This window comes from Somniosus microcephalus, chromosome 2, assembly GCF_052327205.1.
Source record: "Somniosus microcephalus isolate GS21.2 chromosome 2, FLI_Smic_1.0, whole genome shotgun sequence".
In the NCBI taxonomy this organism is placed as follows: domain Eukaryota; kingdom Metazoa; phylum Chordata; class Chondrichthyes; order Squaliformes; family Somniosidae; genus Somniosus; species Somniosus microcephalus.
The window spans coordinates 387,849,743-387,863,444 of record NC_140988.1 but is presented as its reverse complement, the minus strand read 5'-3'; the positions used below and the strand labels follow the sequence as shown (position 1 = coordinate 387,863,444).

At 44.4% G+C, this 13,702-nt stretch overlaps 1 protein-coding gene across 1 annotated transcript in view; it reads left to right on the top strand.

Moving 5' to 3' along the window:
• The window catches only part of fbxo41 (F-box protein 41), a 323,546-nt gene that overhangs the window by 81,688 nt on the left and 228,156 nt on the right, over positions 1 to 13,702 (top strand). The window contains exons 5-6 of the mRNA XM_085976430.1: positions 6,367 to 6,446; positions 12,532 to 12,893. Of these exons, the coding sequence (XP_085832556.1) occupies positions 6,367 to 6,446; positions 12,532 to 12,893 (442 nt within the window). The remainder of the gene's footprint in view (positions 1 to 6,366; positions 6,447 to 12,531; positions 12,894 to 13,702) is intronic.

Genomic DNA, 13,702 nt, shown 5'->3' with positions numbered 1-13,702 from the left:
AGTGTATACGGGATGGTTTCCTGGACCAATATGTCAAGGAACCAACTAGAGATCAGGCCATCTTGGACTGGGTATTATGTAATGAGAAAGGATTAATTAGCAATCTTCTTGTGCGAGGCCCCTTAGGGAGGAGCGATCATAATATGATAGAATTCTTCATTAAAATGGAGAGTGAAGTAGTTGACTCAGAGACTACGGTCCTGATTTTAAATAAAGGAAACTACGATGGTATGAGTCACGAGTTGGCTAGGATGGATTGGGGAACGTTACTTAAAGGGTCGACGGTGGATAGGCAATGGCAAACATTTAAAGATCGCGTGGATGAACTACAGAATTTGTTCATCCCTGTTTGGCATAAAAATAAAACAAAAAAGGTGACTCAACCGTGGCTAACAAGAGAAATTAGGGATAGCATAAGATCCAAGGAGAGGACATATAAATTGGCCAGAAAAAGCAGCAAACCTGAGGATTGGCAGCAGTTTAGGATTCAGCAAAGGAGGACAAAGGGATCAATTAAGAGGTGGAAAATAAAATATGAGAGTAAGCTTGCAGGGAACATAAAAACTGACTGTAAAAGCTTCTGTAGGTATGTGAAGAGAAAAAGATTGGGGAAGTCAAGCGTAGGTCCCTTGCAGTCAGAATCGGGAATTTATAATGCGGAACAAAGAAATGGATGACCAATTAAATACATAGAGAGATTGAAGGTCGCAAATGTAACACTGCAATTCAAGCAAGTAGGGAGAGAATAAACTGGGAATTAGCCGGAAATCATTCGTCAGGAAAATGCCTGAATCCATTGGTAACATAGAAACAGAAGATAGGAGCAGGAGTTGGCCATTTGGCCCCTCGAACCTGTTCCGACATCTAATGAGACCATGGCTGATCATCCAAATTCAGTACCCTGTCCCTGCTTTCTCCCCATGTCCCATGATCCCTTTAGCCCTAATAAATATATCTAACTCCTTCTTGAATATGTTTAATTAATTGGCCTCAACTGCCTTGTGTGGTAGAGAATTCCACAGGTTCACCACTCTCTGGGTGAAGAAATTCCTCCTCATCTCAGTCCTAAATGACTTACCCCTTATCCTTAGACTGTGACCCCTGGTTCTGGACTCACCTGCCATCGGGAACATCCTTCCTGCATCTAGTCTGTCTAGTCCTGTTAGAATTTTAGAAGATGCACTGAGATCCCCTCTCATTCTTCTAAACTCTAGCGAATATAAGCCTAATCGACCCAATCTCTCCTCATACGTCATTCCTGCCATCCCAGGTATCAGTCTGGTGAATCTTTGCTGCACTCTCTCCATGGCAAGAACATCCTTCCTCAGATAAGGTGACCAAAACTGCACACAATACTCAAGGTGTGGTCTCACCAAGGCCCTGTAGAACTGCAGCAAGACATCCTTGCTCCTGTACTCAAATCCTCTCGCTATGAAGGCCAACATACCATTTGCCTTCTTAACCGCCTGCTGCACCTGCATGCTTACCTTCAGCGACTGGTGCACAAGGACACCCAGGTCTCGTTGCACTTCCCCTTCTCCCAATCTATTGCCATTCAGATTATAATCTGTCTTCCTGTTTTTGCCACCGAAGTGGATAACCTCGCATTTATCCACATTATACTGCATTTGCCGTGCATCTGCCCAATCACCCAACCTGTCCAAATCATCCTGTAGTTTCTCTGCATCCTCCTCACAGCATACACGCCCACCCAGCTTTGTGTCGTCTGCAAACTTGGAGATATTACATCTAGTTCCCTCGTCTAGACCATTAATATATATTGTGAATAACGGGTCCTAGCACCGATCCCTGCGGTACGCCAGTAGTCACTGCCTGCCACTCGGAAAAAGACCCGTTTATTCCAACTCTTTGCTTCCTGTCTGCCAACCAGTTCTCTATCCAAGACAGTACCTTACCCCCAATCCCTTGTCCTTTAACTTTGCACGCTAACCTCTTATGCGGGACCTTATCGAAAGCCTTCTGAAAGTCCAAATACACCACATCCACTGGCTGTCCCTTATCTATTCTACCAGTTACATCCTCAAAAAATTTACAGTAGATTAGTCAAGCATGATTTACCTTTCGTAAATCTGTGTTGACTTTGTCCGATCCTGTCACTGTTTTCCAAGTGCTCTGCTATTGCACCTTTTATAATGGACTCCAACATTTTTCCCATTACCGATGTCAGACTTACCGGTCTATAATTCCCCATTTTCTCTGTACCACCTTTTTTAAATTGTGGGGTTACATTAGCTACCCTCCAATCAATGGGAACTGTTCCAGAGTCTATCGAATGTTGGAAGATGATCAGCAATGCATCTACTCTTTCTAGGGCCACTTCCTTAAGTATCCTAGGATGTAGATTATCAGGCCCTCGAGATTCATCGGCCTTCAATCCCGTCAATTTCCCTAACACCATTTCCCTACAAATACTGATTTCATTCAGTTCCTCCCTCTCATTAGACCCTATGTTCCCCGACATCTCTGGGAGGTTATTTGTGTCCTCCTTTGTGAAGACAGAAGCAAAGTATGTATTTAATTGGTCTGCCATTTCTTTGTTCCCCATTGTAAATTCCCCTGATTCTGACTGCAAGGGACCTACGCTTGACTTCACCAATCTTTTTCTCCATATATCTATAGAAGCTTTTACAGTCTGTTTTTATGTTCCCTGAAAACTTACTCTCATAACGTATTTTCCCCCTCTTAATCTCTTTGTCCTCCTTTGCTGGATCCTGACCTACTCCCAATCCTCAGGTTTGCTGCTTTTTCTGGCCAAATTATATGTCCTCTCCTTGGATCTTATGCTATCCCTAATTTCCCTTGTTAGCCACGGTTGAGTCACCTTTTTTTTATTTTTATGCCAAACAGGGATGAACAAATTCTGTAGTTCATCTATGCGATCTTTAAATGTTTGCCATTGTCTATCCACCGTCAACCCTTTGAGTGACATTCCCCAATCAGTCCTACCCAACTCGCGCCTCATACCGTCATAGTTTCCTTTATTTAAATTCAGGACCCTAGTCTCTGAGTCAAGTACTTCACTCTCCATTTTAATGAATAATTCTCTCATATTATAATCACTCCTCCCCAAGGGGCCTCGCACAACAAGATTGCTAATTAATCCTTTCTCATTACATAATACCCAGCCTAAGATGGCCTGATCTCTAGTTGGTTCCTCGACATATTGGTCCAGGAAACCATCCCGTATACACGCTAGGAATTCCTCCTCCACAGTATTGTTACTAATTTGGTTAGCCCAACCTATATGTAGATTAAAGTCACCCATGATAACTGCTATGCCCTTATTGCACGCGTCTCTAATTTCCCGTTTAATGCCATCCCCAACCTCAGCATTACTGTTTGGGGGTCTGTATACAACTCCCACTAACGTTTTCTGCCCCTTGGTATTTCTCAGCTCTGCCTATACAGATTCCACATCATCAGAACTAATATCCTTCCTTACTATTGTGTTAATCCCCTCTTTAACCAGCAATGCTACCCCACCTCTTTTTCCTTTTTGCCTGTCCTTGCTGAATATTGAATACCCCTGGATGTTGAATTCCCAGACTTGGTCACCCTGGAGCCATGTCTCCGTAAATCCAATTACATCATATCCGTTTACATCTATTTGCGCAGCTAAGTCATCCCCCTAATCACAAATGCTCCTCGCATTAAGACATAAAGCCTTCAGGCTTGATTTTTTAACACTCTTAGTCCTTTTAGAATTATTATTTACTGTGGCCCTGTTTGATTTACACACTTGATTTCTCTGCCTTCCACTTTTGCTTTTCCCCATCCTGTCTTTTGTTTCTGTCCTTGTTTCCCTTTCCTCTGTCTCCCTGCACAGGTTCCCAACTCCCTGCCATTTTAGTTGAAACCCTCACCAACAGCACTAGCAAACACTCCTCCTCGGACATCGGCCCCGGTCCCGCCCAGGTGCAAACCGTCCAGTTTGTACTGGTCCCACCTCCCCCAGAACCGGTTCCAATGTCCCAGGAATTTGAATCCCTCCCCATTGCACCATTCCTCTAGCCACGTATTCACCTGAAATATCCTTCTATTTCTACTCTGACTAGCATGTGGCACTGGTAGCAATCCTGAGATTACTACCTTTGAGGACTTTTTTAAAATTTACCTCCTAACTCCCTATATTCAGCTTTTAGGACCTCATCCTGTTTTTTTTTTACCTATATCGTTGGTACCTATATGCACCACGACAACTGGCTGTTTACCCTCCCCTTCCTTTTCCTCTTGTTATTCCTTATCTCCACCCATACTGATTCTACTTCCTGATCTTCCAAGCCGAGTTCCGTTCTCTCTACTGTCCTTATGCCATCCTTTATTATCAGGGCTACTCGCCCTCCTTTTCCATTCTGCCTGTCTTTTCAAAACGTCAAGTACCCTGGAACATTTAGTTCCCAACCTTGGCCACCTTGTAACCATGTCTCTGTAATGGCTATTAGATCAAACCCATTTACCTCTATTTGTGCCACTTGTTCATCTATCTTGTTACGAATATTTCGTGCATTCAGATAAAGAGCTTTTAATTTAAATGTTTCACCATTATTCCCTGCTTTGACCTTATTCTCTGCTGCACTGCTACCATTAAACTCTCTGTCCCTTCCTGTCACACTCTGCTTATTTTTACCCAAATCGCTACACTGCTCTAATGCCTTGACCTTTCTCTTTAGATTTCTAAATATCCCCTCACCTGACCTCTTCCCACCACCTTCTCAAGGGCAATTAGCGATGGGCAATAAATGCTGGCCTTGACGGTGACGCCCACATCCTGTGAATATTTAAAAAATCATCCATTCGCACTTTTGGCTGAAGAAACAAGAACATTTCATCCCTGTTTCTTACATTCACATTCTGGGCTCTATAATAAGTTGAGCTTGGGGATATTCCTGAAGTTTCCTCCTCCTACAAGAACAAGGATGTCTTGCTGCAGTTGTAAAGGGCCTTGGTGAGACCACACCTTGAGTATTGTGTGCAGTTTTTCTCCACAAATCTGAGGAAGGATGTTCTTGCCATGGAAGGAGTGCAGCGAAGATTCACCAGACTGATACCTGGGATGGCAGGAATGACGTATGAGGAGAGATTGGGTCGATTGGGCTTGTACTCGCTGGAGTTTAGAAGAATGAGAGGGGATCTCATTGAAACTTATAAAATTCTAACAGGACTAGAGAGACTAGATGCAGGAAGGATGTTCCCGATAGTCAGGGAGTCCAGAACCAGGGGTCACAGTCTAAGGATAAGGGGTAACCCATTTAGGACAGAGATGAGGAGGAATTTCTTCACCTAGAGAGTGGTGAACCTGTGGAATTCTCTACCACAGAAGGCAGTAGAGGCCAATTCATGAAATATATTCAAGAAGGAGTTGGATATATTTCTTAAGGCTAAAGGGATCAAGGGATATGGGGAGAAGGCAGGGACCGGGTACTGAATTTGGATGATCAGCCATGATCTCATTGAATGGCGGAGCAGGCTCGAGGGGCTGAATGGCCTACTCCTGCTCCTATCTTCTATGTTTCTATGCAAGCGCACATCCAAGTACTCTTTAAATGTGGTTATGGTTCCTGCCTCTACCACCTTTTCAGGCAGTGAGTTCCAGGAGGAGGAGGAGGGCGAAAACGAAGATCCTGCAGAGGCCCACCAACCAGCGGCAGCATTACGCGAGAACATTGCTGCCCAGGATGCAAGGAATGCACTCATCCTGGCCAGATTAGCTTAGCCTAGTCAAACAAACACTTTTGCCTCGCAGTTTCTTACCAGAGCATCGACAATGGCCAAGAACCAGAGGATTCCTAGCACTCTGACCACCATACCGACAGTTGCCAGTATGCCTAAGCCCTCAATGTGGAAGTCCCACTAGTGAAATGACAGACAATACAACTGCAACATTTGCCATCAGAAATTTTATGTACATTAATGAAGTGATGGCATTTTTGCTGCAGCTCCCTCACACTGCACAGTCAAGAAGCTTGGCAGCCTGCAGAAGAAGCAAGGCTTGCTGTGGATCTTAAATGCAGCAGCAATGATGACATCATCGGAGGGGACTTTCAGTCATGAGAAACCCATTTGCAAAGGCTTCCCACACGTTGGAAATCAATTGGCCACAAGTTAAAATTGCATCAATCTCCCACATCCATTTAGATTCGTGTGGGAAACACGAATTTTGGATAACACACCATCCCGCACCTGAGTTAAAATCCCCCCCACTGTCTCTGGGTTGCAAGTCCAGTAACATAACCACTCTGCTACCGTACTCATAAGTGCCATATTAACGTTGGAATTTTTTGAAAATGGTTCTGATTGTTGGACTTTTGCTTTAATTTTCACATTCAATTCCTTCTTCTTGTCCAGGGTGAAAGACACATGACGCCAGTCGGAGTTTCCCGAGAGAATGTGCCTGTGTCTGAGCAACAGTCATTACCAAATGTCAGGTATGGGATATAAAGGAACGAAACAAGCGGAGTTTAATGTTGTAATATAGTCCAATGCTCATCTCTTACACTGGACCACACGGGGGATGAGTTTAGCGTTGAATTTAAAGCTGCAGAAAAGCAATAAAACCTGGAGTTAAATTTGTTTGGGATGAATGTTTTTCTAAGATAAAGGTTAAGCAGATTTTCTTTCCTCATTATTTAGATTTATTTACAAATGCACATAATTTAATGAGAATTCACCATATGTATTAATTTTAAAACCCCTGGGCCGAATGATGTATAACCTAGGGTGCTGAAAGAGAATAGGAAGAACATTAGTGGGACAGTGGCTGCAAAGATGAAAGATTCAGTGGGTGCCGGAGAGGTTGTGCAGAATTGGAATCTAGCAAATGTATACCTGTATTTAAAAAGAGGGACTAACAAACTATGCCTATTACTGGGTAAAATAATGGAAACTAAACCAAGAAGGTCCTGCCCGAAAAGCCTCATACGTACATACATACTAATTAGGAACAGGAGTAGGCCACTCGGCCCTTCGAGCCTGCTCCGCCATTCAATAAGATTATGGCTGATCTGATTACTCCACATTCCCGCCTACCCCCGATAACCTTTCACCCCCTTGCTTACCAAGAATCTATCTACCTCTGCCTTAAAAATATTCAAAGACTCTGCTTCCACCGCCCTCTGAGGAAGAGAGTTCCAAAGACTCACGACCCTCTGTGAGAAAAAATTTCTCCTCATCTCTGTCTTAAATGGGCGACCCCTTATTTTTAAACAGTGACCCCTAGTTCTAGATTCTCCCACAAGAGGAAACATCCTCTCCACACCCACCCTGTCCAGACCCCTAAGGATCTTATATGTTTCAATCAAGTCACCTCTTACTCTTCTAAACTCCAGCGGATACAAGCCTAGCCTGTCCAACCTTTCCTCATAAGACAACCCACCCATTCCAGGTACAGGAAACTTTGTGCTATCCGGCACCCACGGGACCGAGCTGCTGCCGTTGCCTCAAAACTGCCGTACTCTCCAGAGTTAATGTTGAGAGATATGGAGATTCTTATCTCCGTATTTGACAACAAACACTGTTGCTTGGCAACAGCTTCTAAACACTCGGGTGTGGCCCTAAAGCTCTGTAGCTGAAGCTGTTGCTATAGCTACAGACCTTGCACAGCTTGACTGTTCAAACAAAGCAAAAAAAAAACCAAAAAGAATAAAAAACGTCTGTTGATTTTTGCCGGTGGCTCCAGATTGCCGGATAGCTCACCTCCGGATAGCACAAAGTTTCCTGTATTAGTCTAGTAAACCTTCTCTGAACTGCTTCCAACGCATTTACATCATTCCTTAAATAAGGAGACCAATACTGTACACAGTACTCCAGATGCGGTCTCACCAATGCCCTGTATAACTGAAGCATAACCTCCCTCCTTTTGTATTCAATTTCCCTCGCAATAAACTATAACGTTCTGTTAGCTTTCCTAATTACTTGCTGTACCTGCATACTAACCTTTTGCGATTCATGCACTAGGACACCCAGATCCCTCTGCATCTCAGAGCTCTGCAATCTCTCACCATTTTGATAATATGCTTTTTCATTCTTCCTGCCAAAATGGACAATTTCACATTTTCCCACGTTATACTCCATTTGCCAGATCTTTGCCCACTCACTTAACTTATCTATATCTCTTTGTAGCCTCCTTATGTCCTCTTCACAATTTACTTTCCTACCTATCTTTGTGTCATCAGCAAATTTAGCAACCATACCTTCGGTCCCTTCATCCAAGTCATTTATATAAATTGTAAAAAGTTGAGGCCCCAACACTGATCCCTGTGGCACACCGCTCGTTACATCTTGCCAATCAGAAAATGACCCATTTATGCCTACTCTCCGTTTCCTGTTAGCTAGCCAATCTTCTATCCATGCCAATATGTTACCCCCTACACCATGAGCTTTTATTTTCCGCAATAACCTTTGATGTAGCACCTTATCAAATGCCTTCTGGAAATCTAAGTACAGTACATCCACCGGTTCCCCTTTATCTACAGCACATGCTACTTCCTCAAAGAACTCCAATAAATTGGTTAAACATGATTTCCCTTCCACAAAATCATGTTGACTCTGCCTGATTACTTTGAACTTTTCTAAGTGCCCTGCTATAATGTCTTTAATAATAGCTTGTAACATCTTCCCTATGACGGATGTTAAGCTAACTGGCCTGTAGTTTCCTGCTGTCTCCCTCTTTTTGAATAAAGGAGTTACATTCGCTATTTTCCAATCTAATGGAACCTTCCCCGAATCTAGGGAATTTTGGAAAATTAAAACCAACGCATCAACTATCTCAAAAAGAAAATACTGCAGATGCTGGAAATCTGGAGATACTCAACAGGTCAGGCAGCATCTGTGAAGAGAGAAACCGAGTTAACGTTTCAGGTCGATGACCCTTCGGCAGAACTGGAAAAAAGCAGGAAATGGAACAGATTTTTAAGTAAGTGTAGGGGCTGGGAAAGGGGGGAGGGGATGAAAAAACAAAAGGGAAGGTCTGTGATAAGATAGAAGGCAGGAGAGGTTAAGAGACATTAAGAGATATTCAAGGCAAAAGGAGATGGTAATGGGACAGGTTAAGAAACAAAAGATGGCTCTCGATGGAGTGTGAATTGTGCTGGCAGAATGGAAGACAGCTGCCATGTGGGAGAGAAGAACAGACACAAACAAAAAGTGTGGATAATAAATATATATATGATAGGGGCCGAGGTTATGATCTGAAGTTGTTGAACTCGATAGAGTCCGGAAGGCTGTAAAGTGCCTAATCGGAAGATGAGGTGCTGTTCCTCGAGTTTACGCTGAGCTTCAGTGGGACAATGCAAGAGGCCGAGGACGGTGAGGTCTGAGTGGGAATGGGGCGGTGAATTAAAGTGACAGGCCACCGGGAGCTCGGGGTCCCCCTCACGGGCTGAACGGAGGTGTTCCGCAAAGCGGTCACCCAATCTGCGTTTGGTCTTCCCAATGTAGAGGAGACCGCATCGTGAGCAGCGAATACAGTATACTAGATTGCAAGAAGTACAAGTAAATCGCTGTTTCACCTGGAAGGGGTGGTTGGGGCCCTGGACAGTGGGAAGGGGGGAGGTATAGGGGCAGGTGTTGCATCTCCTGCGCTTGCATCAACTATCTCACTAGCCACTTTTAAGACCCTAGGTTGAAGTCCATCAGGACCCGGGGACTTGTCAGCCTGCAGTTCCAACAATTTGCTCAGTACCACTTCCCTGGTGATTGTAATTTTCTTGAGTTCCTCCCTCCCTTCCATTTCCTGATTTACAGCTATTTCTGGGATGTTACTTGTATCCTCTATAGTGAAGACCTGTTCAATTCAACTGCCATCTCCTTATTTTCCATTATTAATTCCCCAGACTCACTTTCTTTAGGACCAACGCTCACTTTGTTAACTTTTTTCTTTTAAAATATCTATAGAAACTCTTACTATCTGTATTTATATTCTAGTTCGCTTTCTCTCATACTCTAATTTTTCTCTCCTCACAACTTTTAAGTATGTTGCAAATAAAATATTAGGTGTCCTTACTTATTAAGATTTCCATAAATCCTTCAACAGAATAAGAACATAAGAATTAGGAGCAGGAGTAGGCCACAATAAGATCGTTGCTGACCTTCAACCACTTTCCCGCCTGATCTCCATATCCCTTGATTCCCCCCGAGTCCAAAAATCTACCTATCTCTCAGCCTTGATTATATTCAGTGACTCTGCATCAACAGCCCTTTGGAGTAGAGAATTCCAAAGATTCACCACCCTCTGAGTGAAGAAATTCCTTCTCATCTCAGTCTTAAGTGGCCAATCCCTTATCCTGAGACTATGCCACTAGTTCAGGTTGGGCAGATTGGGTGATTGGGCAGAAGCATGGCAGATGCAGTATAATGTGGATAAATGCGAGGTTATCCACTTTGGTGGCAAAAACAGGAAGGCAGATTATTATCTGAATGGCAATAGATTGGGAGACGGGGAAGTGCAACGAGACCTGGGTGTCCTTGTGTACCAGTCGCTGAAGGTAAGCATGCAGGTGCAGCAGGCGGTTAAGGCGACAAATGGTATGTTGGCCTTCATAGCGAGAGGGTTCGAGTACAGGAGCAAGGATATCTTGCTGCAGTTGTACAGGGCCTTGGTGAGACCGCACCTTGAGTATTGTGTGCAGTTTTGGTCGCCTTATCTGAGGAAGGATGTTCTTGCCATGGAAGGAGTGCAGCGAAGATTCACCAGGCTGATACCTGGGATGGCAGGAATGACGTATGAGGAGAGATTGGGTCGATTAGGCTAGAGTTTAGAAGAATGAGAGGGTATCTCATTGAAACTTATAAAATTCTAACAGGACTAGACAGAATAGATGCAGGAAGGATGTTCCCGATGGTCGGGGAGTCCAGAACCAGGGGTCACAGTCTAAGGATAAGGGGTAGGCCATTTAGGACAGAAATGAGGAGGAATTTCTTCACCCAGAGAGTGGTGAACCTGTGGAATTCTCTACCACAAAAGGCAGTTAAGGCCAATTCATTAAATATATTCAAGAAGGAGTTGGATATATTTCTTAAGGCTAAAGGGATCAAGGGATATGGAGAGAAGGCAGGGAGAGGGTACTGAATTTGGATGATCAGCCATGATCTCATTAAATGGCGGAGCAGGTTCGAGGGGCTGAATGGCCTACTCCTGCTCCTATCTTCTATGTTTCTATGTTTCTAGACTCTCCAGCCAGGGGAAACAACCTCTCAGCATTTACCCTGTCAATCCCCCTCTGAATCTTGTATGTTTCAATGAGATCACCTCTCATTCTTCTGAACGCCAGAGGGTATAGGCCCAATGAAATCCAACATGAAAGTCTACGAATTAAACTAGAATCTATGGTAATCTGTCCCCGACTCACTGCCTGTCCCTGGCTCACTCGCCTGTTCCCGGCTCACTCTGTCTAGTCTGTGGGACAGCTCTCCCAATTTTAGCACAAATCCTCAGATGTTAGTGAGGAGGACTTTGCAGGGTCAACTGGGTGTGCCTTTGTCGTGTCCGAATCCGGAGCCTAGGTCGATGCCAGGTGGTCCGCCCGGTTTTATTCTTGTTTTTAGTAGTGGTTTGGTAAACTGAGTGGTTTGCTCGGCCATTTCCGAGGGCAGTTAAGAGTCAACCAGATTGCTGTGGGTCTGGAGTCACATATGGGCCAGACTGGGTAAGGATGGCAGATTTCCTTCCCTAAAGGACATTGGTGAACCAGATGTGTTTTTCCGACAATTCGGTAGTTTCACGGTCACCATTACCGATACTAGCTCTCCCAAACCTGCGACATCTACCACTTAGAAGGACAAGGGCAGAAGACACATGGGAATCCCATTACCTCCAAGTTCCCCTCCAAGTCACACATCAACCTGACTTGGAAATATATCGCCATTCCTTAATCGTCGCTGGGTCAATATCCTGGCATTCCCTCCCTAACAGCCCTGTTAGGGAGCAGCTTCACCACACGGACTGCAGCGGTTCAAGAAGGCGGCTCACCACCACCTTCTCGAGGGCAATTAGGGATGGGCAATAAATGTTGGCCTTGCCAGCGACGCCCACATCCCATAAACAAATAAAAAAAACTTATTCCACATTTATTTAACTGAATTTAAATTCCCCAGCTGCTGTGGTGGGATTTGAATTCATGTCTCCGGATCATTAGTCCAGGCCTCCACTAATCGAGTAACATAACCACTATGCTACCATACCCTTATGTGGTGCAGTGGGATTCATTTTGGATTGGCTCTACAAAGAGCCGACATAGATGCGATTGGCCACATGGCCTCCTATGCTGTTTACCACTATCTTACACAACTTTCACTGGAAAGGTGAGCTTGATAGACTGAATGGCTCATTATTTCTTATTTCTTTTTGTATGCTTGTAATCTCCAAGCAGTTTGATATTTATAGTTCAGTTTTATATAAAAATGTTAGTTAATGTAGGTTAATAAAATATTTAATGTAATGAACAATTTAGTTAAACTCTTCAGCTAAGGAGACCTAGTAACCTTTCTTTTTTATGTTGGTGCTGTTTCCACTAGACCGAAGCCAGTCGCCCATGTGTCACGATGCTATGATAGTGACAGTTTTACGCCGTCTGTAGATATGCAGCACGTTGAACAGAGTCCAGAGAGGAACTATTATCATAAACAAAACCGCAACTCAGAGGGTAGGTTCGTCAGGGATCCCATGTCACGGAGTTCAGCACTACGGAGGCAAGCTGTCGAAAACTGGCACCGCAGACCGTATCGTAATAGTACAGAGGGAGAAGAAGGAGATGTGTCAGATGCAGGATCGAGAACGACTGAATCGGAGGCGGAAGTATGGGAACCAGAAAGTAAAAGTTCAACAGAGCCACAGCAATTTGGATCAAACCGTGCCAGGGCTTACCGACTGGGTACCAGTAAGTACTGCACTATATCCTGACACTATAGATCAGTGGTTCTCAAACTGGGGTCCGCGAACCTCAGGGGGTCCACAAAACATTGACTAATTGTCCTCTGTCTCCCCCCCCCCCCCCCCCCCTACTTTAAATGGTTAGTGCAAAGTGGTTTGCTCACAGATTGCATACCAGTTTGGCTTCTGAAAGCAAACACTCTGCTCAGTGGTTGGGTTATGTATTTTTTTTACCCCTTCTCGTACCTTACTTACCGATTCAGGCATTTATTGTACACCGGGAGCTGATTGACGGTTCTATTATCCAATTAGCACCTTTGTCGGTGGTTTGTTTGGAATGTTACTAACGGGTATCATCCAATCAGCATGTGGCAAAGATGGGACTTCCCACGTGTGATGGTAGGTTGAGGCGGAGTAGCGCGGCCTCTCGGTACTTTCCTGATTCAATTGTGTGACGTGGCTGCCCTCCCAGTGGGGGGGTTGTGAAAGAATCCACCGGGGGACACCTGGCACCAGTGAGTCAACAGCAGGCCCGCTGAAACATTCCAGCCACCTGTAAGACGGACCCTATGAATATGAATGGTGAATCGACACAAAGCTGGGTGGGCGTGTGTGCTGTGAGGAGGATGCCGAGAAACTCCAGGATGATTTGGACAGGTTAGGTGATTGGGCAAAAGCATGGCAGATGCAGTATAACGTGGATAAATGTGAGGTTATCCACTTTGGTGGCAAAAACAGGAAGACTGTATCGGTGCCGTTTCCTGCTCTCGCCCCGAACTAGACAATTTCATTCACTTTGCCTCCAATTTCCACCCT